At 59.0% G+C, this 25,064-nt stretch overlaps 3 protein-coding genes and 1 non-coding gene across 5 annotated transcripts in view; 3 read left to right on the forward strand and 1 right to left on the reverse strand.

Moving 5' to 3' along the window:
• Positions 1-5,159, forward strand: part of SLC29A2 (solute carrier family 29 member 2) — a 10,679-nt gene extending 5,520 nt beyond the window's left edge. Inside the window, exons 5-13 of the mRNA XM_024209912.1 lie at positions 446-585; positions 1,082-1,216; positions 1,435-1,532; positions 1,911-1,995; positions 2,155-2,357; positions 2,636-2,741; positions 2,925-3,010; positions 3,260-3,459; positions 4,118-5,159. Of these exons, the coding sequence (XP_024065680.1) occupies positions 446-585; positions 1,082-1,216; positions 1,435-1,532; positions 1,911-1,995; positions 2,155-2,357; positions 2,636-2,741; positions 2,925-3,010; positions 3,260-3,459; positions 4,118-4,229 (1,165 nt within the window). The 3' untranslated portion in view covers positions 4,230-5,159. The remainder of the gene's footprint in view (positions 1-445; positions 586-1,081; positions 1,217-1,434; positions 1,533-1,910; positions 1,996-2,154; positions 2,358-2,635; positions 2,742-2,924; positions 3,011-3,259; positions 3,460-4,117) is intronic.
• Positions 5,160-8,736: 3,577 nt separating this feature from the next.
• On the reverse strand, positions 8,737-8,818 carry TRNAS-GCU. The gene has a single exon. It is a non-coding gene; the product is annotated as a tRNA-Ser (tRNA).
• Positions 8,819-9,200: 382 nt separating this feature from the next.
• B4GAT1 (beta-1,4-glucuronyltransferase 1) lies at positions 9,201-12,304 on the forward strand. 2 transcript variants are annotated; one of them, XM_024209905.1, is made up of 3 exons: positions 9,201-10,384; positions 10,906-11,004; positions 11,248-11,330. In XM_024209905.1, the coding sequence occupies exons 1-2, from the start codon at positions 9,302-9,304 to the stop codon at positions 10,957-10,959; spliced, it is 1,137 nt and encodes a 378-aa protein (XP_024065673.1). In that variant the 5' UTR covers positions 9,201-9,301; the 3' UTR covers positions 10,960-11,004; positions 11,248-11,330. The 2 variants fall into 2 exon arrangements, with proteins under 2 accessions (XP_024065673.1, XP_024065672.1); XM_024209904.1 differs by lacking the exon at positions 10,906-11,004 and having other exon boundaries at positions 11,248-12,304.
• A 726-nt stretch (positions 12,305-13,030) lies between these two features.
• Positions 13,031-20,310, forward strand: BRMS1 (BRMS1 transcriptional repressor and anoikis regulator). The gene is made up of 11 exons (XM_024209906.1): positions 13,031-13,107; positions 14,606-14,751; positions 15,099-15,189; positions 15,482-15,609; positions 16,331-16,410; positions 16,816-16,912; positions 17,524-17,616; positions 18,010-18,074; positions 18,844-18,883; positions 19,278-19,410; positions 19,801-20,310. The coding sequence occupies exons 2-11, from the start codon at positions 14,613-14,615 to the stop codon at positions 19,916-19,918; spliced, it is 984 nt and encodes a 327-aa protein (XP_024065674.1). The 5' UTR covers positions 13,031-13,107; positions 14,606-14,612; the 3' UTR covers positions 19,919-20,310.
• The last annotated feature ends 4,754 nt before the right edge of the window (positions 20,311-25,064 follow it).

A 25,064-nucleotide genomic window follows, 5' to 3' on the forward strand; every position in this document is an offset into this window, starting at 1 on the left:
GGGGCTCCCCCACCCAGCTCTGCCAGTGCCTCTCAGTCCTGACGCAGCCCTGCGATCCCAGCCCTGGGCTCCCCCAGCTCTGCCGGGGCCTCAGTCCTGACCCCAGCCCCCTGCAATCCCAGCCTGGGGCTCCCCCACTCACCCCCAGCTCTGACCCGCAGCCCCCTGCAGTTCCAGGGGCTTCTAATCCTGACAGCCTCAGCACCAAGGTGGGTGGGGTCCCTTTATAAACAGCGCCAGTGCCCCACCCCTACCGCAGGGTCTAGCAGAGAAGCCAGAGGGTCCCTCTGCCCCCCGCACACCCCGATGGCCCCGTTGAGCTGACCCCCCTGCAGTCGGGGCTGATGGGGTGACAAGGCACCAGCGACCCAACACTGAGTCAGCCCTGGAGTGATGGGTGAGACCCTGGGGCTCTGACCTGCTCCCCCTCCCCCTCCCCCTGCAGCATCCCGGACAAGGTGCGGGTCCTTGGCAGCATGAGTGGCATCCTCCTCCTCTTCATCCTCACGGCCGTGCTGGTCAGAGTGGAAATGCCCCCCCACAGCTTCTTCTCCGTCACCATAAGCTCTGTGTGGTTCATTAACTGTGAGTGGGGGCGGGGTATGGGACATGGGAGCTTTCCTCTCTCGGGGGGTCTCAGCCCCAAGGCCGAGGGGCTGGCTGGCTTCGGAGGGCAGGGAGTGGTTCTGCAAAGATTCCCCTTCCATTGTGCCCCCACAGGGCCAAATACAGTGACTCTCAGTCCACTGAATGCAGGGGTATCGGAGCTGGAAGGAGACTGGGGGCGGGGGAGGGGGGAATCCGTGATGGGGCCATGCACCCACGTGGGAGACGCAACTGATGATGGTGTGGAGGAGGGGGCAGTGAGGGCATGGTGTATTTTTTGCGGGGGAGGGGAAGCTAAGGGTTAACTCCCAGGGGACTGGCGGGGAGGGGGCTGCTGGGCCTGACGCCCCCACGGCAGCTGCTCTGATTTCCCTGGCCAGGCCCCTGTGCTGGGCTCAGCGTCCCCTCCTCCCCCCATGGCACTGTGGGTCCCCAGGCGGTGGGGGCAGTTCTGATCCACTGTGTCTCTACCCAGCGTTCTGCGCCATCCTGCAAGGCAGCCTGTTCGGGCAGCTGGGCACCCTGCCCCAGGGCTACAGCACTCTCTTCCTGAGCGGCCAGGGCATGGCCGGGACCTTCGCCGCCAGTGCCATGCTGCTCTCCATGGCTAGTGAGTATGATGGGGACCCGCCTCGCCACCCGCAGCCCCTCTCCTGCTCCCCCCACTGAGCCCCACCCCTAGCACTGACTGTGAGGGGAGAGCGCCCCCTACTGAGTCCCCCCTCCCTGCAGCACAGCGCCCCCTAGTGCTGCACTGGAACATTGGGATCGGCGCCCGGTCGTGCTGTCTGCGCGCTGTTGCTCCATGTGCTGTGCTGGCTGTTTCAGGTGGTGCGGATGCGCAGACGTCTGCCCTGAGCTACTTCATCACCCCCTGTGTTGGGACCCTGATGTCCATTGTCTGCTATCTGGTGCTGCCCCGTATGGTGAGATGCTGCACCGCCGGTGTGGGGAATGGGGCATAGGGACTTTCCCCACTGGGGGGCGCTGGCTCCAAGCCGACTGGGGATGCAAGCAGTATGTGTGTGTGTGGGGGGGTGTCTTTGGCAGGCCCCAGAGGTTTGGGGGCCTATAAAAGCAGTGTCCCAGGAGTGTCCCCAGCTAGCGGGTTGACTGGACCCATGTGGGGGAGATTAGGGCTGGGGGGGGGGTTGGGTGATAGGGCTGTTGGGGAGGGGTCAGTGTGTAGCAGCCAGTGGGGTTGTGTATTAGCAATGGGGGGATTGAAGGGACATGGGTGTGATGCCCTGGGACAGATGTGTGCCCCTTCCACAGACCCCCTCCTGTCCTGTCGCCCCCTGCAGGCCTTCTTCCGTCACTACCTGGAGCGGAGTTGGCAGCGTGACCCACGCAATGAGCTGGAGACCAAGGCTGGGCTGCTGGGCCCCGGTACGCAAGGTCCTGGGGAGTTGTGGGGCCCTTTGCTGCAGGGAGACACCTCGCTGCCCCCAGCATGGGAGAGGGTTGCTTCCAAACCACTGGCTATGCCCAGGCTGGCTGAAGACCTCTAGGATCTCTGATCACTGCCTCTCTTCCCTGTGTCCCCAGAGGAACAGAGTGGGGACCAGTCGGAGAGGCCTGGGGAGGAGCCAATGCTGGGAATGGCCAACGGGACGCTCAGGACATTGGAGGAGATTAGTGTGGAGAGCTCCGGGAAGGGAGCCTTCGCCCTGCACAATGGGACAGCCACCAGTGCCCAGAACGGGGGCCCGGGACCAGAGAGACCGTCAGTGTTCAGTGTGCTCCGAAAGGTAAAGGGGATGGGGGGAAGAGTCCCTGCAGTACGCTATAAACAGCCCCAATGCCCCGTCCCAGAGGTGGCTGCATCTCTGCGCCAGGTGAGGGGTCCCAATATAAACAGCCCCCACTCCCCACCCCAGAGGTGGCTGCATCTCAGCACTAGGTGAGGGGTCCCTGGGTAGACAGCCCCTGCCTTACCCCCTGGAGACAGCTGTGTCTCAGTGAGGGGTTCTGGAGCTGTTGGGGGTGGGGCCCAGCTGGCTCTGACTGTCTTCCCACCCCCGCACAGATCTGGCTGCTGGCACTCTGCATTGTCATGGTTTTCACTATCACCCTGTCCGTGTTCCCTGCCATCACTGCCACCGTCACCAGCACCTCGGAGAGCAAGCAATGGAGTGAGTATAGGGAGTGGGGTCTCGTGGTTAGAACGTGGGGGGGCTGGGAGCCGGGACTCCTGGCGTGAATCCCTGGCTCTGGGTGGTGCTGTGGTTGCTGATGCCCCAGGCTGGGTTGGAGCAGGCGCCCCCTAGAGGTGAAAGCCTCATATCCTGTTCCCCAATTCTTCCCCTCCCCCATAGGTGAGTTCTTCACCCCTGTTTGCTGCTTCCTGTTGTTCAACATGATGGACTGGCTGGGCCGCAGCGTCACCTCATACTGCCTCTGGGTGAGTGGGGGGACACCCAGCCCCTGCTGGCCAAGCTCTGCATTCATTGGCAGGGAGGGGGGGAATCAGCAGCCTCCATGGGCGGTGAACCCCTGGGGCAAAGGGAGGGCTTTATGGAGTGGGTGATGTTGGGGGGACTAGATGGGGGGCCCAATCCTGCACTGGGTCTGCGTGGGGGGGCTAGCCCATGATTGCAGGGTTTCCCTCCCACTCTGACACCTCCCCTCCCCTCCCCCCGCTGCTCTCCAGCCAGAGAAGAGACTATGGCTACTCCCCCTGCTGGTGGGCCTGCGCTTCCTGTTTGTGCCCCTGCTGATGCTATGCCAGGCCGAGCCCCGCACCCGCCTGCCCGTGCTCTTCCACCATGACGCCTGGTTCATCCTCTTCATGCTGCCTTTCTCGCTCTCCAATGGCTACTTCGTCTCGCTCACCATGTGCCTCGCCCCCAAGTGAGTGCTGGGCAGGGTCGGGGCTCAGTAGGGGGCGCTCTCCCAATGCAGTCAGTGCTGAGCGCAATGCCCCAGGGTGCTGCTAGGGGGCGCAGTGCTGCACTGTAGGAAACCGGGTGGGAGGGTCTCTAGAGGGTACTTCCCCCTCGCAGTCAGTGCTGACCCCAATGCCCCAGTGTGCTGCTAGGGGGCGCTGTGCTGCACTGCTGGGAGCAGGGTGGGGGGTCTCTAGAGGGTGCTATCCCAGCACAGCCATGCTGACCCAATGCCCCAGTGTGCTGCTAGGGGGCGCTGTACTGCACTGCAGGGGGAGGTCTGTAGGGGGCGCTCTCCCAGTGCGCTCAGAGTGACATCTCAGCACCAGGAGAGGGATCCTGATGTAAACAGCTCTCATAGCTAGGGTGACCAGACGCCCCGATAAAATTGGGACCGTCCTGATTTTGAGCTGTTTGTCCCTCGTCCCGACCGATCTGTGGTTGGGACGCAATTTTTGTCCCGATATTTTCTTCATCTCATCTGGTCACCCTACTCACAGCCCATCCGAGAAGTGGCTGCATCTCAGTGCTGGGTTTCTCTGCATGTTGGGGAGTGGTGTGTGTGTGTGTGTGTGTGGTTCTCAGCTGTGTCCTCCCCGCCACCCTCCTCTCTCGCCCCATAGGCAGGTGCTGCCGCAGGAGAGCGAGCTGGCTGGAGCCATCATGACCTTCTTCCTGGCACTAGGGCTGTCGTGTGGGGCTGGGCTCTCCTTCCTCCTCAAGGCCCTGCTGTGATCCCCCCCTCAGATCCATCCCTTCATCTTCCAGCAGCTCGTCTGAGTGCACCCCATCAAACTGGAGGGCTTGGAATAGGAGGGATGGAGGGGCTTTGCATAGGAGGGGGGCTGGTACCTCCTGACTTCCCCTTTTCTTTCCATGGGCATCATCTCAGCCTGGTGAGTGTAAAGATTAGTGTCCTGCCCCCCCCCCCAAGTCTGTTGCAAGGCAGATACCCCATTAGGGGTTGCCCCCCAGCCCCATTCTGTTCCTCACCACCGTTCCATAGGAATTCCAGCAAAGGGAATGTCTATAGAATGGTGTGGCGCCGGAGGAAAGGGTTAATGTAAAGAAGTATCTGGGGTTTTAATGTATTTATTTGTGGGGCTCCTGGGCTGATTTTGGCTGGCTCCTGAGCCCAGGTGGGGGGCTGAGCCCCATGCGGTGTCATGGGCTACACAAAGGGACACCACAGCATACCACTTCGCCTGGAGATTCACGTAGAGCCCGGTCTCCAACTCCTGCCCCTTCGCCCTGGGGTCGAGGAAGGGGAGGACCCCAAGGGTTGCTGGGGCTTTGCCTCTGCTGCAGAAACGCACATCCAAGCCAGACTGCTGGCTGGGCTCTAAAGGGTTAAATATCCCCTCTCTCCTGACCCCCATAAGGGTCCTAGCTCCTGGATGGCGGCTACTGCCCTTTAGAGGGAATATTGCCTAATGGGTAGGACAGGAGATGGGAGCAAGGACACCTGGGTTCTGTCCCCAGCTCTGGGAAGCACGTGCTGGCCAGTTGATTGTAAACTCTTTGGGGCAAGGTCTTGTCTGTGCTCTGAAGTGCCTAGTTATGCTTTAGGTCAATGGTTCTCAAACGTCCGTACTGGTGACCCCTTTCATACAGCAAGCTTCTGAGTACGACCCCCCTTAGAAATTAAAAACACTTGTTTATGTATTTAACACCATTATAAATGCTGGAGGTTTGGGGGTGGAGGCTGAGAGCTCACGACCCCCCATGTTTGAGAACCCCCCCGCCTTAGGTGCTAGATAAATAATAGTAGTTACAGTAGGTGCGGCAATTCCTCTAACAGGCATCAGTAGCTAAGGCCCAGCCGCCAGCAGGCGGCTTTGTGCTACTGGAAGAGCTCAAGGGCGGCTCGTGGGCAGGTCTGGCAACGCAGCAGACCTGGGTTTGGTACCCTGCCGTGCCCCGGATTCCCTGTGTGACCTTGAGCACGTCCCTTAGCCTCTCTGTGCCTCAATTTCCCCATCTGTACAATGGAGACATTAGCACTGCCCTGGCCTCCCCAGGGCACGAGGACATATTCAGTTCATGTTGTGAAGCGCCCAGATACCATGGTGGCAGGTGCTATAGAAATTCTCGTGGGAGAGAGAAGGACATGGTGGCATTTTTCCCCTTTGGCTTTATTGTGTGCGTGGGGCTGGAGTGGCCGTTTTGTATTTCATTGCCTGCTTTTGGCTCTTTTTAATAAGTTTGATTTTTATTTTTTCAATAAAAGTGCTGTGAGTTTTTTACAAGGATTCGTCTTGGCCTCTTTGTGTTAACTCCCCATTTGCTGCTAAGAGCAATTGTGGGGTGGCTGGGAAACCAAGGCTAAGCGGGCAGGTATTCTGTAGGTGCACAGCCCCCATCCCACCCCATCCCATCCCGTAGCGACGTGGGGCTGGGTGTGGATATGTGCCATCCTGTGCAGCAGCTTTGCTGGGAAGTGAAATGGAATTAGAGCTGCTGGTTTTGCCTAAGCTACTGCAGGGGGCAGAGGGGTGTGTGTGTCATTATATTATATGTGTAAAAATCTCCCCCTTCTCCCAGCACCACTGCTGCCCTACACTGGGTAGGAGCAGGTGTCCGGGCCATGCAGATCCAGGGCTGTTCCATGGGAGTTATTTACATTATACACACCCGCCGTCTAGTGGAAGGGTTAGCTAGCCCCCAGAGGTAATCGCTCCTCCCAAGGAGCAGTTCTGTCTCTAGTCAGCTCCAATCAGAGACCTCCGCCCAGCTACCCACACGGCTCCATAGACCCACAGCCCCGACAGTGACTAATCAAATCTCATACTTCTGGGCTTCAGCTGATCCCCTGCAGGTGTCAGGAAGGGAATTTTTCCCCCCGATGCATAATTCACCCCCCACCCTGAAGCATCAGAGATCAGCCACAATTGGAGACAGGATGCTGGACAGGCTCTGCCAGTGCTTGAAGATGGTTTGGAGAATCACTTTTAGAGATGCCGGGCTGGTGTCTTGGGCCTGATTTACGCTAAGGGCTGGTCTCCACTAGAAAATTAGATGGACCCAGCGACGTCACCCAGGGGTGTGAAAAATCATTAAAGAGAGACACTTAAAAAGCTCCATCTATTCATCTTACCAAAAAAGAGAGGTGACTGGATTACAGTCTGTAAGTACATTCCTGGGGACAAAAGTACTAACCAGCTCTTCGACCTAATGGAGCTCTGGGGGCCACATTATAAAAAAGCTGTTGAAAAATTGGAGAGGTTGCAGAGAAGAGCAACACAAGTGAATGGAAAAAAATGTTGTAGCGAGAGAGGTAAGGAGCTCGGTCCATTTAGCTTCTCAAAGAGAAGATCAAGAGGTGGCTTGATCTAGGTGTCTCAGTACCTTCATGGGGAGAAGACACCTAAAACTGATGGGCTCTTTAAGCTAGTGGAGAAAGGCAGAACGAGAACCAAGGGGTGACAGCTGAAGCAAGACGTGTTCCAAGGAGAAATAAGGCACCAGTTTTTAACTGAACAAGTGATTAACCACCAGCACAAATTGCCAAGGGAAGTAGTGGATTCTCCATCTCTTGGAGTCTTCAAATCCAGCCTGACTGCTTTTGGGGAAGATGCTGTAGTTAAACCCAGGTGACCGGGCTCAGTGCAATCTCTGGCCTGGGCCATACAGCTGGTCAGGCTAGATGATCTGCTGGCCCTTTTTGGCCTTAAACTCTATGAATCTATTAATGAAGCAACAAATATTCACAGGTGGGACTACCTCAATGCCAGCTGTACCCTTGGGCTCCTCTTAGCTGATACTGCCCAGGGCCCCTATTCTGTTCAGCCTAATTCTTTGCCAGTCTTCTGCTGTTTGCTGGACTCAACCCCCTGCATCAGCTTCCCAGACAATCTGAGAGTTTCATCCAGCCCATCCTGTTGGGAGAGTGAGTCTGTTGGGTCTCAGCCCTGTTCCTTGCAGCACTAGGGCTCATGCCATCCCCACACCAGCCCCATACCCCTCAACAGGCCCCAAGCCCTCACCTTCTTCCCTCAGATGGGGTTCCTGCAGGGAAGAAGGGATATCCCACGCTGGGGCTGCTGGTCTGGCCCCTCTCCAGGATCTGTGATGAATTGAGAGGGGACTGGTGGTGGTGGTGGTGATGGGGAATGGTGTAGGTCTATGATGGCACTGCCTGAAGCAAAGCATCACATAAGAACGGCCACACTGGGTCAAACCAATGGTCCATCTAGCCCAGTATCCTGTCTGCCAATAGTGACCAATGCCAGGTGCTTCAGAGGGAGTCCATGGGAAGGATGTGCCCCCCAGCATGTGGTACTCAACATAACCACAAACTCTGGCATGGAAAATAGATTCCTGACTTCTGTTCCCAGATCTTGGAGCAGAGTAGGGGCTAGTGGTTAGAGCAGAGGGGCTGAGAGCCAGGACTCACTGGGTTCCAGTCCCTATTCAGCCACTGATTGTTTAGGTGAGTTCCTCCCCAGCAATCTGCCTCAGTTTCCACATCTGTCAAGGGGGAGGACACATTGAGGCCCAATTATGCTTAAATTGCCTCCACTTCAAGGGGACTGAAGCACACAGCTGACGTGTGGGTGCTGTGCTGTGGCTCAGGGGCTTGGACACTAGTCATTCAGTGCCACATTAACGACAGCCCCAAATCCCAGCGTTCCTATCCAAAACCGACTCCTCCGGCTCTTGGGGGCTCCCTTCCCCCAGGCTGACCCTTTCATCCATGTGATGCAGCCCCTTTTGGAAAATGAGTCCCGAGTGGGGATTTCTACCCCCCCCCCCCCCACACACACACTATCCGGAGGCACATCCATCCCATCCAGGGGTCTCCCATTTGGCCCCTCTAGTGAGTGACAGATCCCCTGCCATCTGCCTTCATCTAAGCGGGGCTTGTTGGCTGCTCGACCTGCCCCCCATGAATAGCTAGCTTGCTTTCATATTCCTAGGGCAGTGTATTGGGGAGTTTAATACAGTTCCCAGCCCACCACCCAATAGACACCCCCCATTCAATCTACTGTGGGCTATTCGTTGGGCCCCCTGATACTGAGGGGGGATTTTACTGCACACACCTCTCCCTGCCAGCGTTAACCCCAGAGGCTGAGAGGAGACTTTATTGCATGAAAGGAGGAGAATGAGACAAGTTGAACAGCAGACGCTGCTCTCATACCCTTACGGCTGCGAACACCCCCCACACCCCCGATCCCTTTCTTCCAGAACCAGTCCAGAAAATAATGCACTGCTAACCCTCCTCTTCTTCCCAAAAAGGGACCGACGAGGGTGGGATTCGAACCCACGCGTGCAGAGCACAATGGATTAGCAGTCCATCGCCTTAACCACTCGGCCACCTCGTCTCTCGTGTTGGGTTTGTTCTGCCATCCCAGGCATACCCCTGAGTGTGTGTGCGCCAGGGCAAGAGTGCACAGGACGGGGAGGGTCTGTGTGCAGGGAGGGTTGATTCCCCCTGCGCTGCCTTTTACACCCCCCCCCTTGCCCGGACAGCCCCCCCTTCCTGTCGCCCCCTTGCCCCATCCGAGCTGGGCCCCGGATGCAGCCAGGGGCGCGTGAGCCCGTCCCGGGCAATGGTCAGAAAACCACCTCCCGACACCCCCCCTGCGCCCCCCTGTCCCCGGCGGGCGGGGCGCGGTGGCGAGTCGGCCTGCAGTGGCTCCTCCCTAGGGCAGGTGGCGCGCTGCCGCAGCGACGGGCGCCTCCATTCCCGGCCGGCTGCATGGAAGGGCTGGGAGCTGCAGCCGCCCGCTGCCTGCGCCGGTCCCCCCTGGCGAGCATGGGCGCAGCGCGGCGGGCCTGAGCGGGGAGCCCCGGCCGCGGCCGGCATGCAGGGCCCCGCCAGATGCTCCTTCTTCAAGGCGCTGCTGTGGGCGCTGGCGCTGGTGGCCCTGCTGCAGCTGCTCTACCTGTCCCTGCTCTCGGGGCTCCACGGCCGCCAGCAGCGCTCCCGCTACTCGGAGCTGTTCGGGGGGCGCCGGGGCGAGGCGCCCGGCCGGCCCAGCGAGCAGCAGAAGGAGCAGCTGAAGCGCGCCCTGGCCAGCGGCGGGCGGCTGGATGCCAGCGGCCAGTACCGGATCTACACGGACATGCTGGGGCCCCGGGAGCGGGCGGGGCGGGCGCCCGACCTGGTGCTCGCCACCCACACCAGCCTGAGCAACCTGCACCAGCTGCAGGAGCTGGTGGGGCGCTGGCAGGGCCCGGTCTCCGTGGCGCTTTTTGCGCCGGGCCCCGCCGAGGTGCGGCTGGCCACGCTGATGCTCTACGCCTTGGGGGCGCTGTGCGGGCCAGTGCGGCAGCTGGTGAGTGCCCACCTGGTGTGCCACTCGGGGGACCTGGCCGCCTTCCCCGAGCTAGAGGACCGGGCGGAGTTTGCCCGGCTCAAGGCCTGTGGGGATGTCTTCGCCAAGCTGGCACGGGCTGGGGCGGGCCGGCGTAACTATGTCCTGGGCGCCAACGCTTCGTACCCCAACAACCTGCTGCGCAATGTGGCACGGGGGGCAGCCACTGGGCACTACACGCTCGTGCTGGACGTGGACATGCTACCCAGCGAGGGGCTGCGTGAGGCCTTCCTGGCACTGGCTGCAACCTTGGGTGCTGAGGGGCCACCAGACGTCTTTGTGGTGCCCGCCTTTGAGATCCGGCACACCCGGCGCCTCCCAGGTGCCAAGGCCGAGCTGCTGCAGCTGTATCAGGTGGGGGAGATCCGGCCGTTCTACGAGGAGCTCTGCCCACGCTGCCAGGCCCCCACCAACTACTCACGCTGGCTGAACCTGCCTCCGGGCAGTTCCCTGAATATTGCCTACACCGTGGAGTGGAGGGACCCCTGGGAGCCCTTCTACATCAGTGCCAACTCTGTGCCACCCTATGATGAAAGATTCAAGCAGTATGGGTTCAACCGCATCAGCCAGGTACCTGCCTCACCGGCATGGGGAGGCATTTGTGCCATGGGGGCCAGCCCCAGATATACACCCAGCCACCCCAAGAGATGGAGCAGGGTGTCTCTGACCCGTGGGTGAAACAAATCTGGGCCGTCTCAGCCGGGTGCTCTCCTGATCACTGGGCACCTCAGGCCATGCTCACTGAGCCTCATAGAGGGCACCCGAACATGGCCCCATGAGACACATGGGCAGGGTGCGAGGAGTGCATATTTTCTTCCCTGCAAGGGGGCTCTGGCCCTGATCCAGGCCTAGCTCAGGAGTACTTGGTGGCTAGTGGGGAGAGACAGCACGATGTAGGGGACGTTGTGCTGCAGAGAGCAGGGTGGGGGGTTCAGTAAGAGGTGCTCTCACCTTGCAGTCAGTGCTGTTTCCAATACCCAGGGCTGCACCAGGGGGTGTTGTACACCCTGAAGTGGCATCTGTCCAATGAGATGTAAAATGGGCCTTGGCCCCTTGTGCTTACTAATGACCATTTGTCCCTTTTCCTACAGCTTCCATCCAGTGGAGAATTTCCACTTCCTATCCTGAACTGTAGTGTTCTGTGAAGCTGTGAAATAGCCCCCACATCCCACACTGCATCTGAGCACCGGGTGAGGGATCCCTGTATAAAACAGCTCTAATGCCCCACCCCAGAGGCGGCTGCATAGCCCCTGCACCGCAGAAGTGGTTGCATCTTAGCACTGGATGAGGGATTCCTGTATAAACAGCCCCCACACTCCACTCTAGAAGTGGCTGCTTTTCAGCCCTCAATGTAACAGAGTGTGGGACACTTTGGAGTCTGGTGGGGGGTTACCCTGGTCTCTCTTTCACAGCTCTCCTGTCCCCTTTCACAGGCATGTGAGCTCCATGTGGCCGGATACAGTTTCTCAGTGCTGAACAATGCTTTCCTGGTGCACAAGGGCTTCAAGGTGCCGAGTGAGTTCCATGCACAGAAGGATGCCGAGAATCAGCGCAACAAGATGCTCTTCCGCCAGTTCAAGCAGGAGCTGAAGCTGAAGTATCCTGGCTCACCGCGCCGGTGCTGATGGTCCTGCCGTCTCCGGCACAGCTCCTCAGACCTGCCTTCCCCATGACCCTTCATCTGTAGCTTTGGTGTCAGTGTTTTTGGGGGTCCCTGCCCAATCTGGGCTTGGAATGCCCCCTCCTTTCCATTGAGTCATTAATCTCCACATCGGACAGAGGTTTATAGTTGGGGGGAATTTTTCCAGCCACATCACACTGGATCTTTCACCTGCCCCAACCTGTTGCTGGGGCCATGGATTCCTGTATCCCCATCCCTCAAAATACTTCAGCATTCTCCTCCCCCAGTTTCCTATTGAACAGCAGGCTGTCAGAACAGAGGACCTCCCCCCAGCCTACTGCCTGTATGGGCAGAGGACAGCTGTTTCCTCCCTCCGCAGCTCCCTTGTTATGATTCTTTCCCTCCCTGAGCAGGGAGAAAGGGGCTGTTCTGGACTCAGCAGCCCCCTCTCCCTTTCTGTAGGTGGTTATGGGGTGGAAGCTAGTATAGGGATTAGAGAAGGGGATGGGGAGTCAGGACTTGTGGGATCTTTCCCTAGCTCAGAGAGGAGAGGAGAGTCTAGTGGTTAAAGAATGAGGGGCTGAAATTCGGGACTCCTGGGTTCTGTTCCCAGTTTTGTCACTGATTCTATTTGCCCTCCACCAAGTCCCCTCCCCTTTCTGCACCTCATTTTTCCCCTTTGTAAAATGGGAATTAACGCACTGACCTACCTCCTGAGGGCAGGGGGCATGAGGCTTAATTTATGAAGATGCTCAATGCTGCTTGGATGGGACTGGCAGAGTGCTCTTACCCCACGGTAGGAAATGGCCTGGCATTCAGTCCCCCTGAGTGCGAGCCTTGGGTTAGAACAATAAAGTACTGTGGAGGCCAGGGGCGTCTCCTCATGGCTGTGTCCTGCTGTGGGTCCTTTCTGTGGTGTGGGGGGCAGTGGCTGGAACTTATCTATCCCGCACAGAGCTTGGCTCACTAGATATAGCACTGGTGAGTGGTGCTGACTCCTCAGTGTGCCAAAGCAGGGACCCTCCTGCCAATGCACCGCATCCTGCTCAGGATGGGGAGAGGGGAGCTGAGAGCCATACAGCCCTGGCTTCTCTCCAGGTACTTGGGTGATGGGGGCAGTCCCATGGGTGCCATGACAACATTGCAGTTGGGCACCATGGCAAGGGGCCAAAGGTACTGTGCTAAGGCTGCGCTGGGACTGGGTGCCAAGTGTTATGGCAACGCCATGACTGGTGCTCTGGCAATGCAGCAATGGCGCTGCACCAGGTTGTGATGACATTGTCCAGGAGTCAGCAGGTCCCATGGTACCATGGCAACAACCTGACTGGGTGCCATGGTGATGTGTCACAAGCAGGTGCCATAGCAACCACAAGACTAGGTGCCATGGCAACACCAGTTCAGGGGATTCCCCTTAGCCCAACTTTGGGTGAATGTCGCTCACCTCACGCTAGGCTGTGGGCCTCCTGTTGCCATGGGAACATGCCCCATCCTCCACTATCCCATAAGGCTCAGCGCAGTGGGCAGCTGGGAACCATAGAGGCAACGGCGCTCTGGTTAACTGGTCTCCCTGATTGGCTGGCAGAGGGCGGGGCGGGGCCAGTAGTGTGGAGCTTCCGGGTACGGAGAAGCGAAGCGCCTACGGGAGGGAGGCCGCCGGCCTGGGCTCCCCGAGGTACGTGGGGCTCAGAGCAGCGGGAGATGGATTCGTCGTAGCCTCCCTCCATGGGGTGCTGGGTGGTGCATTCCCAGCTGAGATCAATGGAAGCCGAGCTAGAGCAGTGCAGCCCAAGGGGGGAATTCGCTGTCTCCCCTGCTTCTGGAGCTTGTTGGTTCCATCCCCATTGAGTTCAAGGGAGGGCAGGCTGGCTCATTGCAACCCCAGGGGGAGAACTTACAGTGGCGGCCGGCCCAGACCATTGCAAGTCAAAGGGGAGGGTTGCGGCCCCCGTATTGTGCGTGCTCAATGATCCATTCCCCGTTTGAAACGCACTGGGGGTGCAGACCATTGTAGCCTGGGAAAGGGTGCCGTATATCCTGCTGTCCCCCATCATGGGAACTTGAATGGCACCTTCCAAAGCAAACTCAGAGGAACTGGGAGAGACCAAGACATCTCGGGGGGGGGGAGGTGAATTGTGCCCTCCTGCTGTGCGGGGGGGTCAGTGGTACCTTCCCCAACACGGAAATAGAGCAGACAATGTCAACTGGAGGGGGGAAGTTATAGCATTGGTATGTTCCTCAGTGCTCTCAAGTGAGCAGAAGATGAGATATTCCATTCCCATCAAGGGGTGGGGGGAAGAGCATTGCAATGCACCAATAAAGCCAGCAGGGAGCTGGGTCAGACCATGGTTACAGAGCGAGCAGGGGGCTGGGAGCCAGGACTCCTGGGTTCTGTTACTGTCTCTGCCTGTATTCCCAGCCTTAGAGTCCTGTGCCCTGCTAGCTCCGGTACCCCATGGGCCTGGATTGGGACCCGCTGTGTTGGCGGGGAGGGAGCTCCAGGCTCATGGCAGCAGAACGCTGGGGTCACCATGCTGGCTCTGCTGAGGCTAGCACCCATCTCTGCAGTCACATCACATGTCACGACACCATTGCAATAGCGGCTACCAGCTGATAGCACCTCGCTCCCTGACAGAGCAACTGGGCGGCTTTGCGGGGCTCCCCCCAAGGTGGCTGCACATCACAATGCAGTGAGAACAAGGAGTCGTTGGCTCTGGTCTGGCCCCGTGGCAGGAGGATGTGGGGGGGAGGGGGAATAAGACACAGGGCCTGTCTCCTCTAGGAGGCGTTGGCTCTGATCCAGCCCCATGTGATATGTATTCAGGGCCCCACATGTGGAACAAGTTGTTGGGTCTCAGTGTTGTTCCCAGTGGAGAAGGCAGCTACTTCCTTGGCCAATAGGAAGCCTTGGGGGCTCAATGGGCTATGGAGACTGGGGTCCACTAGTTGAGGTGGCCCTGGGGCTGGGGGCTACACATTGGCAGGGCTTGGAGGTTGGAGCTGCCCCATCCAGACCCATGCTCTGGGCACACAGGGGGTCCCATGGGTTGCGGGGCAGCTGTCCCTGTCCAGGGCCCCCTGCTCTGCATGTGATGGAGGAGGGCAGTGGGGGGTGCAGTGAAGTAGGACCCTCCCAGAACACCTGGCAATAATCCCTGCCATTGATCACCCAGAGTGCCCATGCCGGTGCACCCGGCGCCCAAGGAGGCGGAGGAGATGGAGGGGGACGGGGACTCGGCACCTGAGCTGAATGGCGAAGAGGAGGAGAGCGAGGAGGAGCACAGTGCTAGCCCTTCTGAATCAGAGGAAGAAAGCTCAGGTACTGGGGTGTGGAAGGGGATTTGGGGTGGGGCTTGGCCCTTCATCACAGAGCGGTAGTGGGGGGTGGCCCTGCTTCCTGGGTAAGAGCCATGGCCCAGCCAAGTTGGTGTCCTCTCCCCAGACTTCTGGGTTCTGTTCCCAGTTCTGGAAGGAGAGTGGGGTCTAGTGGGCTATAGGGGGATGGGCCGATGAACCAGGACTCCTGGGTTCTATTACCCCCAGCTGTATGTGTGCCCCTGGGTGAGTGTCCTGACTCTGTGTGCTTCAGTTCCCCGGGTGGTCTGTTTGTGGCACTATGCCCATGGGTGAGCATGGGCTGGAAGGTACATGTGCTGTGCCCTACAGAGATGGACGAGGAGGACTGTGAGCGGCGCCGCAGCGAGTGCCTGGATGAGATGTGTGACCTGGAGAAGCAGTTCTCTGAGCTCAAGGAAAAGTGAGTCTCTTGTTGGCTTCCCCACCCCTGAGGTGCCTGTATCTCAGTGCCAGGCAAGGGATCCTGGGACAAACTGTCCCTGTACCCCACCCCAGAGATGGCTGTCTCAGTTCTGGCTGACACAGTGGGCTGGATGGGGCTGGACAGGCCTATGCTGTGCTGGGTGTGGGGGGGGGGCGTGGGCAGAGCGGGACCATGCTGGGCAGGGCTGGGTGGAGTGTGGGGCGGGGCTGGGTGCAGGCTGGGTGGGGTGGACAGGGCTGTGCTCAGTCCCTGCTGGTGCACCCTGCAGGCTATTCAAGGAGCGGCTGAACCAGGTGAAGGCCAAGCTGGAGGACGTGGCGTCGGGGCGGGCGGCCGAGTACCTCGACCCCCTGGGTGTCCTGCAGAACAACATGAAGATCCGCATCGAGGTGGCTGGTGAGCTCCTGGCCCTGCCCATGTGTTAGCTGTATCCCCTGCTGCCCCACAGGGGATTGGTCCCACCGCTGAGGAGTTGGGGTGCCAGGGCTCAGTACCAGGGTGTGGGGGGAGGGTAGCTGTGTCCCCTGGGCTGTCCTGGTCCAGGCAGGCCTCAGAGGGCAGTGACCAGCTCTAAGGGAGCAGCAAGGGTTGAAGGCTCAGGAGCTGGGGGCAGTTGGGCTTGGAGGGGAAATGACAGGGCCCAGATCCAGTGTGGGGAGGGAAGGGTTCAGGAGAGGGGAGGATGGATGGCGGGTGGGGGAGCCTGTGGGAGAGGAAGCAGGGGGGAGGGGGTTCAGGAGAGGCATGGGGAGGACTCAGGCCTGCGGGGTGGGGTGGGAATTCAGAGGAGGGTGCTGGCAGGCAGCCCTGGGAGGGGGCTCAGGGGTAGACAGATTCAGGCAGGTGGAGGCAAGGCCCACCTGTGGGAGGAAGGGGTGGGGCCCAGAAAGGGGAGTTGATGGCAGGGCCCAGAGGGCAGGAATTTCGCAGGGTCGGGGGAGTGATGGAGTGAGGCTGGCAGGGCCCAGACTGGTGGTGGTAGGAGGGCAGGGACTTGGACTGGGAGCCTCCTGGGAGGCTTGGGGTTAGCCAGGGTGGGCATCTCGCAGGGCTGTGGCTGGGCATGGAGGCGGAGGGGCTGGCGGATGGGCAGGGGTCACTGGTCCCCCTCTTGCAGGCATCTACAAGGGGCTGTGCCTGGAGGTGGTGAGGAACAAGCACGAGTGTGAGCTGCAGGGAGCACGCCAGCACCTGGAGGTGAGGGCCCCCATGACCTCCCTCTGCTCCTACCCATTGCTGAGGTCCCCTGCAGGCCCCCATCTACCCCTCCACGCCCCACGGGGCCCCCTGCGTAAGCCCCCCGATCTTGCCCCTGAGGTGCCCCATGGACTGCCCTGCTCCCGCAGACCCTCCATCCACTTCCCAGCTCCAGATGCCGCATCCTGTCTGAGCCCTGTGGCTGACTTCTGCACCCCCAGCATTCCCAGGGAGCACTGCGGGAGGGCCAGGAATGGGACCAAAGGAGCCGGGTGGGAGGCTGGGAGCCCACAGCCTGGGGGTGGGATCGGGTCTGGCTGCGCCTCCAGGGCCTCTCTAGCGTTCTCTGTGCCAAGGGGGTGGGTCCATCCTGGCTGCGCCCCCGACCCCGTCCTGTCCACACAGAGTGAGAAGCTGCTGCTCTACGACAACATGCAGAGTGAGCTGCTGGAGCGAATCCAGCGCCTGGAGGATGATCGGCAGAGCATCGACATCACCTCAGGTCAGTGAGCCCCAGGGCCTCCCCCGACTCCCCTCCCCCACTGCCGTTCTCCACATGTCTCTGCCTCCTGGCCATCCAGGGTGCCTCTAACCTGCTCTCACTTCAGTGTGCCCCCACAATCATCCCCAGCTTGATACCCCCTGCCACACCGCTGCTGCCCCCCACAGGGTCCCTCCCACCAGTCCCCGGTGTCACACACCCCTGCATCCCCATTACAAAGGCAGCTGTGTCCAGGGTTGCTGCACCCCATGGATCAGACCAACGGGTCCATCCTGCCCAGTATCCTAGTGTTGTTCCCACTTTCTAGCTGTTCCTTTGCTCCATGTGTGAGGTGAGTTTCCTGGGTCTCAGCCCAGTCCCTCGTGGGGCAGGATCACTGCCCCCCCCCACTCCTAGCACAAACCACTCCACTCATCCCTGTCCCCAGAGGGCACTAACTTCCTCTGCACTGGCAGCCCCAGTGGAGAGAGAGGATTGAGTCCCCTTTGCCCCCCAGAGGCATCCCTGTGGGGCAGCGGGGAGGGAGAGAGTGGGCTGCTGCCAAGCAGGCCCCTCCCCCAGCCCGGTGGGAGGGACTGTCCTCTGACCCTTGTCCTCTCCTCCTGGGTTAGAGTGGTGGGACGACAAGCTGCGCCCCAAGAACAGCCTCAAGAAGTGGGATCCCTTCCGGCCCGCCAAGAGGAAGAAAGCACCGCTTGTGTCTGATATCCTTACGTTGGTATCCCCTCCCTCTGCTGGGCGTGGGGCAGGGACCATGCTGGTGTCCCCCCACCGCCCCCACACACACTCTGCTGGTATCCCCCTGCTGGCCATGCTGGTATCTCCTCCCCCAGAACAGACCTGTCCCATCAGTCCTGGCTCCTGACCCTTCCAGTCCCAGTGGTGATGTTGGGGAAAAGGTGGGCTGGGATGTCTGACCCAGAGGCTCCCCTCTCTGCGGTGCCCTGTGGCAGGGAATCCTGTTGGCTCCTGCCTGGCTGGCTGCTACTGTCCCCCCCATTCTGATGCTGCCCCCTCCCCAAGTTGATGTGGGAGGGAATGGGGCTAAATGATCACCATGGCTGCATATGGCTACATGCCCTTAACATGCCCCTCACGCCCCTACATCGTCTACATGCTGCGGGACATCGACATCCTGGAAGACTGGACGGCCATCAAAAAGGTGAGGCTGACCCACAGGACACCTGGGTCCCTTAATAACCCCCTTCCCTCGCACACCACTGGCCACCCCCCACAATGCCTGAGTCCCTGAAACCCCATCCCCCGGCCCCACACATCCCTCAGCGACACTGCAGGACCTCTGAGTCTCTTAATAACCCCCACTCCCTCACACACCCCTGGCCACCTCACACAATGCTTGGGTCCCTTAAGCCCCTCCCACACACACATGTCCCCTGGCTGCCCCACAGGCTGCCTAGGTCCCTTAATAACCACTCCCATACACACCCTTAGTTGTTCTGCAGAATAATAATCCCCCTTCCTAGCTCTGCCGTTTGGGATCAAACGTGGAAATGGGATTATTTTCATATGTATTCTTAATATGCCCTTTAAAAAGTCACCATTTGCATAGCTGGGCCAGGAGCTGGGAGCCAGGACTCCTGGGGTCTGTCCCTGGCTCTGGGAGCATAGTGGGGGGTCTAGTGGGTTAGAGTGATGGGGAGGGTGGGGCTGGGAACCAAGACTCCTGGGTTCTATCCCCAGCTCTGGGTGGAGAGTGGGGGCTGGGAGTCAGGACTCCCTGGTTCTGTTCACTGATGCTGAGTGAGTCCCTTACCCTGTGCCTCAGTTTCCGCATCTGTCTCACAGGCTAATGCTGCCATCCTTCCTGGGGGACCAGCATGGGTGGGGTCTGCATACCTCTGTGAGCAGCGGTAGGGGGTGGAGCACGATCCCTGCGTAAGCCCCTTTAATCGTCTTGTCTCTCCCTACAGGCTAAAGCAGCCGTGTCGCCCCAGAAAAGAAAATCAGATGGTAAGAGCTGGGGAAGGGATAAGATATGGGGCATTTCCTCTCTAGGGGCACCAGCTCCAGTCTGGCCCCAGGACAGGGAAGTGACTGGCTCAGGTGTTCAGGAAGTGGGGTGCAGGGTCTTTCCACCTAGGGGTGCTGGCTCTCACCTGGGCCCCCCTGAATCCCAGTCGGGCCCCTCCTGCCCCTTCATGGCTCCTCGCCTGCCATCTTGCTGCCCACCACCACCCTGCACAGATCCCCCTTGCCACCTCTGGTCTCCCCCAGTGCCTCAACCAGGACACGAGCTAACCTGGCCCTGCAGCTGCCAGCAGGGCCCATCCTCAGGGCAGGTGCCCCTCCCCGGTATGTGGGGCTGTGCCTGCCCCCCCAGTATTGATCACCTCCCTCCCCCCAGTGCTTGTGAAGGTGGAGAAGCCGGGGGCCCAGTTCTCAGCCCGCTGCGAGGACGGGCGGCTGCATTACGAGGGTGAGATCTACAGCAAAGGGCAGAGCGTCATCCTGGAGGTCGGGGACGAGGCACCCGCGCAGTGAGTGGCCAGGGACTGGCTGGCTGGAGGGAATGGGGCATGGGGCCTTTTCCCTTGAGGAGGCGCTAGCTCTGATCCAGACCCAATGCGGGGGACTGGCTGGCTCAGGGGGGCAGGGAATGGGATAGGGGCTGTTCTCTCTACGGGGGGTGCTAGCTCGGATCCAGCCCCAAGGCGGGGGACTGGCTGGCTCAGGGGGGCAGGGAATGGGATAGGGGGCCATTCTCTCTACGGGGGGTGCTGGCTCCGATCCAGCCCCAGGGCAGGGGGTCTGGCTGGCTCAGGGGGCGGGGAATGGGATACAGGGCCTTTCCCGTAGGGAGTGCTGGCTCCAATCCAGTCCCAGGGCGGGGCGGGGGGACTGACTGTGACCCCTGCTCTCCCCCGCAGGGCAGTGATCACGGCTGTCAGCACTGGGGAGGTCTGGCTGCGCCGGGAGGATGGCACCAAGACCAAAATCTACGTCTCGCAGCTGCAGAAGGGCAAGTACTCGGTGCGCAAGGCCTGAGCGGGCCCTCTCGTGGCTCAGCCCTGCGGCTCGGCACAGGCCTCCTCCTAGAAACCAACGGCCCACGGACCCTCCCCGGCGCACCGAGTGGCTGGACTTGCTCTCCCCTTGCACTAGGACTCAGATGGAGAGGACTCTGGGGCCCTGCCCGGCGGGGTATTCCCATGGCCAGCGCTCCCGCCTCAGATCCCTGCAGACAGGCCAGCACGAGGCTTCACCGCTCGCTTCCCTCGCTAGGACTCTGGTGTTTGTAGCAATCTTGGGGGGCTGCACGTAAGCCCTGGTGCCTGGGGCTGTTGTGCCCCCCAGGGAAATAGGGGTGCTGGTTCCAGGGGCTTCAGCAGGAAAAGCCCTGAGCCTCGGCCAGACCCCTGGAAGCGTTCACATTAAAAACCAAGTGAAACATACAAATCTTGGCCCTTTGATTCATTTCAGTGTATGCTGGGGAGTGGGACATGGGGCTTTTCTCTTCTAGGGGATGCCAGCTCCGTTCCGGCCCCAGGGTGGGCTGGGGATGGGGGGTGAGTGGGGTGTCCCCTTGCTGGGACACAGAGGGTTCCCAGCTCTAAGCCAGCAGCCCCCCCCCCCCCCCCCCAGCTGTGTGCGCCGTCCCTTGTCTCTGTCGTGGAAAGAATCACCCACGCAGTGATTTTAGTTCACAGACTCAGAGCCTGAGGCCTTTATTGCAATACAAACCAGTGCGCACTGGGGTGCAGCTCGGAAGCTGGCACCCCGAACAGCAGCACGCAGGCTGCTTTTATTTACTAAAACCACAAGCATGATACAATTAATACGTCATTAGTTAAGAAATTAAGAACCAATCATAAGCTGGGCATATAGTGGACACGAGCTCGGGGACAAATCACAAGCTTGGCTTTGGGTGAACACGCGTTGGTCACGAGCTGGGGTGTTGGGTTGGGGTCACTCTTCCCTCCTCCCCTTGCCCTCTTTCTTAATGTTCCGAGAAGTGGGTGTAATTGGGCATGGGGACATTTGGTGGTTTTCCGCAAGGGTGGTGCTCAGCTCTGGCTTGGGTACATTTCTTAAGACTTGGTACATGTCATTTTCTGGGGGATTTCGGTAAGAGCTAAGGGGAGGGCTTTTCAGGAGATGCTTAAAGGGGAACTATTATTGGATAGTTGGAATTGGAGAATTTGCAGATAGCTACAACTGCAAGAGTGATTAGCTCTTTGCAAAAGCAATTTCTTAATGTATTTCATAAACTTGCAGTTAATATATTCTGTGTTTCTTTCCCTCCTCTGTGACTACTTTTGTCTGGGTTTTGGCAGAGAATTGATTTGAGCAGTATTGTTCAGGCTTTTAGGCCTTCTCTACTCTGCACAAAGGTCACCATCATGACAGCCTTTTGTTGGAGGTGTTTTGGGGCCTGTAGGCCCAGAACTTTGGCTATCGGAAAGGAGGCCCCCCTGTTCTGTTCCTCCACAAACTCCCTCCTCTGATGCCATATAGGCATCACTATCCTTATTTAGAAAAGAGGCCATAGGACAGTATTTAGATCCAGAATTAATACTAAGGTGGTTAATTTTTCGGATCTAAGGGACAATATAGTGTGGAGTGGGGAACATCTGTGAAAAATAAAAGGGCTCTCGGTGGTGGTTGGGGGTGAACCGGGAGCCGGGGCAAACGACAAAATTTACATAGACAACAAGCAACAGCCAACATTAATTCGCAACAAATTGTTAAAACAATTCAAAATAGAATGTGAAGGGCAGAAGAAGTTAGCCAACTGGGTGTAACTTGGGCAATTTTCTTAGAGGCAAAGTACGCAATGTTGTGGGAGAAGCATAAGGTATGTACTTCATAAGCAATTTGGAAAACTTTGGCCTTTTATATTATATTTCTATTATATGCATTTGGGTTTTGCAGGTGAGATAAGTTGGAGAGCAGAGGGAGTAGAGAAGTGAGGTTTAGGAAGCAGTTAGTGATAAGGGAAGTCCAATTAAATGTAAAAGGAACACTTGGATGGAGGGCTACATAAACCTGAGGATTAGCAGGCCATACAATAAAGCGGTTTCCTTGTGCAGTGATTAAGCTAAGGTGAAAGGGGATAGGGATGTGGGGGTTTGATGGCAGGGCACATCCATGGCTTTTACTAAATAGTAATTTTCCCTCGGGATCTTTACCTATAGCTTCCCCTTCCCAACATGCCAAATTAAAATGTTAACCACCTCTTTAGGATGCAATTTGCGGAGACAAAATAGCTGTGGGGGTTCCAAGGGCCATAATGACCACAAGGTTCCGATACCCACCCAGATATGTTGAGCAGTGAAATCATAGGGAGTGGTGATAAAATGGCTAGGTTTATGGGGTGGTTTGACTTCCCATACCTGCCGGTGGATAACCCAGTCCCATAGACAATTCGCCCAGGGTTCTGGCACAAGTAAGTGCACTGGAGCCCAGGTGCCATTTACCGGTTCCGAAGCTTGGAAGGTACATGCAACAGAGTCACAGCTTTATTTTAACAATGTTCACGTATTTTTCCACTTCCACAGCTTGGGTGGCACTTCCACAGTAGTGGTAAGCCTGAACAATACTGCTTTTAGGCCTTCTCTACTCTGCACAAAGGTCACCATCATGACAGCCTTTTGTTGGAGGTGTTTTGGGGCCTGTAGGCCCAGAACTTTGGCTATCGGAAAGGAGGCCCCCCTGTTCTGTTCCTCCACATCTCTGAGCCCCTCCAGAACAGCTGGCCACAACTCCTTAGGGTGGGGTCACTGCAGCATCATGGCACCACCAACTCCAACCTGCTCTGATTCTGGGACGCACACTCTGGCTTCTTTCCCCCAAGTGGCAGCACCTTTGGGACCCCCCCCCCCAACTCTCCCAACCTGCACTGTTGCCCCTTCTCCCGCCTTCCTTGCCCTCGGGAAAGACAGGGCCCCTCACAGTCCCTGGCCAGACCATACTGCTGGGAGCCGCTCATGTGGCCGACAACCTGGGGGCCTCGTGTCTGGGCTGTGCCCATTCTCAGCCAGGCCTCCCCCAGCACACCAAGAAGCGCAGCTGCCTGCACCCCTCCAGTGCTCCTCAGCAGAGCAAGGGGGACAATGAAAATGGGGGATCCCTCCCGTCCCTTCTGCATGAGCCCAGCCAGAGCTGCACCCCAACTTCACAGGCTCTGGAGAGACTACAAGGGCCTTAGGGTGAGTGGAACTGGGTCACGGGGTGGGGGAGGATCTGTCACAAACCTGGGAATCCCACCCCGATCTTGGTTCTGCCCCATGCTGGACTTTCAAACCCTCCTGCCAACTGCCCACAGGGGGTCTCTACTAGTCCCTCCCCACATTGGGGCTTTAGCCTGACACCCCATGAGTTGTGCAGAGAACTGATCTCCTGGATTCCAACACCCCACTACCCTCCCCATGGCTCAGCTCCCTTCTCTGCATGCCCAGCTGATTGGGGTCTGGGATCCAGGACTCATGGGTTCTATCCTCAGTTTTGGAAGGACTGTGGGGTCCACTGGGTTGGGGAGGGAGGTGCTGGCTGGAAGCCAGGACCCCTAGGTTCTCTTCCCAGTTGGCTGTCTGACAGTGGCAGAGTCCACTCCCCTGTTTATGCCTCAGTTTCCCTCCCTGTATTGGGAGCCACTGTGGCCTCCCTGATGTCAGGGTGAGGGGATAGGGCATCTGGGCAGGGCTCTTAGGTGGGGGCTGGGGACAGATACAAAACCCAAGATAAAGCAAGTCCCCGGGGGATGGTGCCCAGGACCCCTGGTGTCTGGGGGCGGCCAGGCAGCTGCCAGGTTTGGCTGGCGGCCCAGACATGCTCAGAGCCCAGCGCATCTGAGTCAGACGTGGGAGCGAAGGGAATAATGAATTAATAACGTCACTGCAGGCAGCGAAGGGGTAGTGGGAAGGGGGCACTGCCAGGTAAGGGCTTGTGGTGGGGGGCATTGGATGGGGCACTGGGGGAGTGGCAGGGGAGCACTGGGGACTCCCCCAGGACGAGCCGTGATGTCCGCTCCATTCACATCAAAACTTCACTCCCGGCAGGGAGGGAGCAACCCAGCAGCTATTTATAGCTCAGGACCTGGGGGGGCTGAGATGGGGGGTGGGATCTGGGAGGGAGCTGAGATCAGGGGAGGGGAGCTGGGATCTGGCTTGGTTCTGATGGATTTTCCATTTTTTGCTAATTTTCTCTCCCCCCCCCCCCCCCCTCCTCCATCTACTGCCCTGCCCCCCGCGCTCCATTTCCCTGTGATTATACACACATAAGTACACAGCTAGCCTGCAGCCCTAAGATTGACCTTTCTCTCCCATCTGGAAGAGGAGTAGTGTCTCTAGAGTTTAGGGCAGGGTGCTGGGAGCTAGGACTCCTGGGTTCTATCCCAGCCCTGGGAGAGGAGTGGTGTCTAGTGGGAGGGGGGCTAGGAGCCGGGACTCCTGGGTTCTAGCTCCAGCTCTGGGAAGACAGTGGGGTCTAGTGACAGTGGGGGCTAGGGGCTAGGACGCCTGGGTTCTATTCTTAGCTCAGGGATTAGGGTCTAGTCACACAGAGGGGCTGAGAACTACTACTCCTAGGCGCTATCCGCAGCTCGCTTGAGCACAACCCTTCTCCGTGCCTCAGTTTACCCCTGTACAAAATGGGCAAGCTGGGAGGCTGGTGTCTGTCCCCGGTCCCCCTCTGTTCCCCCTGCCCCGGGGCTGGGTTGCTGATTAGATCTGCGCCCCCGCATGGGCTGTGCCAGCCCAGAGAGCTTTGCCTTGGAAACGTGATTGCGCTGCGGGCGGGCGGGGGGAGCCCGTCTGTCCCTGGCTGGGGCTGGGGCTGGCTCTGGCTCAGCCCGGCCCAGCCCTGTGCCAGGGCTGGGTGTGACGGTGAGTCAGAGCCGACGCGCGCATTCCTGGCCCAGGCACGAACAGCTCCCCCGTCCCGCGGAGCCGGGGCACTGTGTAGCCGCTGCCGCAGCCCGCCCTGTGTAAGAATCCCCCCCTCTCCTACTGAGCTCCCGGTACAAGCAGCCCCCGCGCACCACCCCAGAGGCGGCTGCATCTCAGCGGCCCGCCAGCGCTCCATGTCCTGTGGAGAAGCATATTCCCAGCAAGGGCCACGTGGGTATGAGTCGTGCCCCTTCCTGCTCCTCCTGCAGCTTCCCGGTAGCATTTCAGGGCTGGCGTCAGGCTGG

Source organism: Terrapene carolina, unplaced genomic scaffold (assembly GCF_002925995.2).
Source record: "Terrapene carolina triunguis isolate 2854851 unplaced genomic scaffold, T_m_triunguis-2.0 Scaffold89, whole genome shotgun sequence".
NCBI lineage: Eukaryota > Metazoa > Chordata > Testudines > Emydidae > Terrapene > Terrapene triunguis.

Coding starts and splice junctions, on each gene's coding strand:
- B4GAT1 (XM_024209904.1), top strand. CDS start 9,302: ATGCAGGGCCCCGCCAGATGCTCCTTCTTCAAGGCGCTGCTGTGGGCG. Junction 10,385..11,247: donor GGTTCAACCGCATCAGCCAG/GTACCTGCCTCA, acceptor CCCCTTTCACAG/GCATGTGAGCTCCATGTGGC.
- BRMS1 (XM_024209906.1), top strand. CDS start 14,613: ATGCCGGTGCACCCGGCGCCCAAGGAGGCGGAGGAGATGGAGGGGGAC. Junction 17,617..18,009: donor GAAAGCACCGCTTGTGTCTG/ATATCCTTACGT, acceptor CATGCCCCTCAC/GCCCCTACATCGTCTACATG. Junction 18,075..18,843: donor ACTGGACGGCCATCAAAAAG/GTGAGGCTGACC, acceptor CTCTCCCTACAG/GCTAAAGCAGCCGTGTCGCC.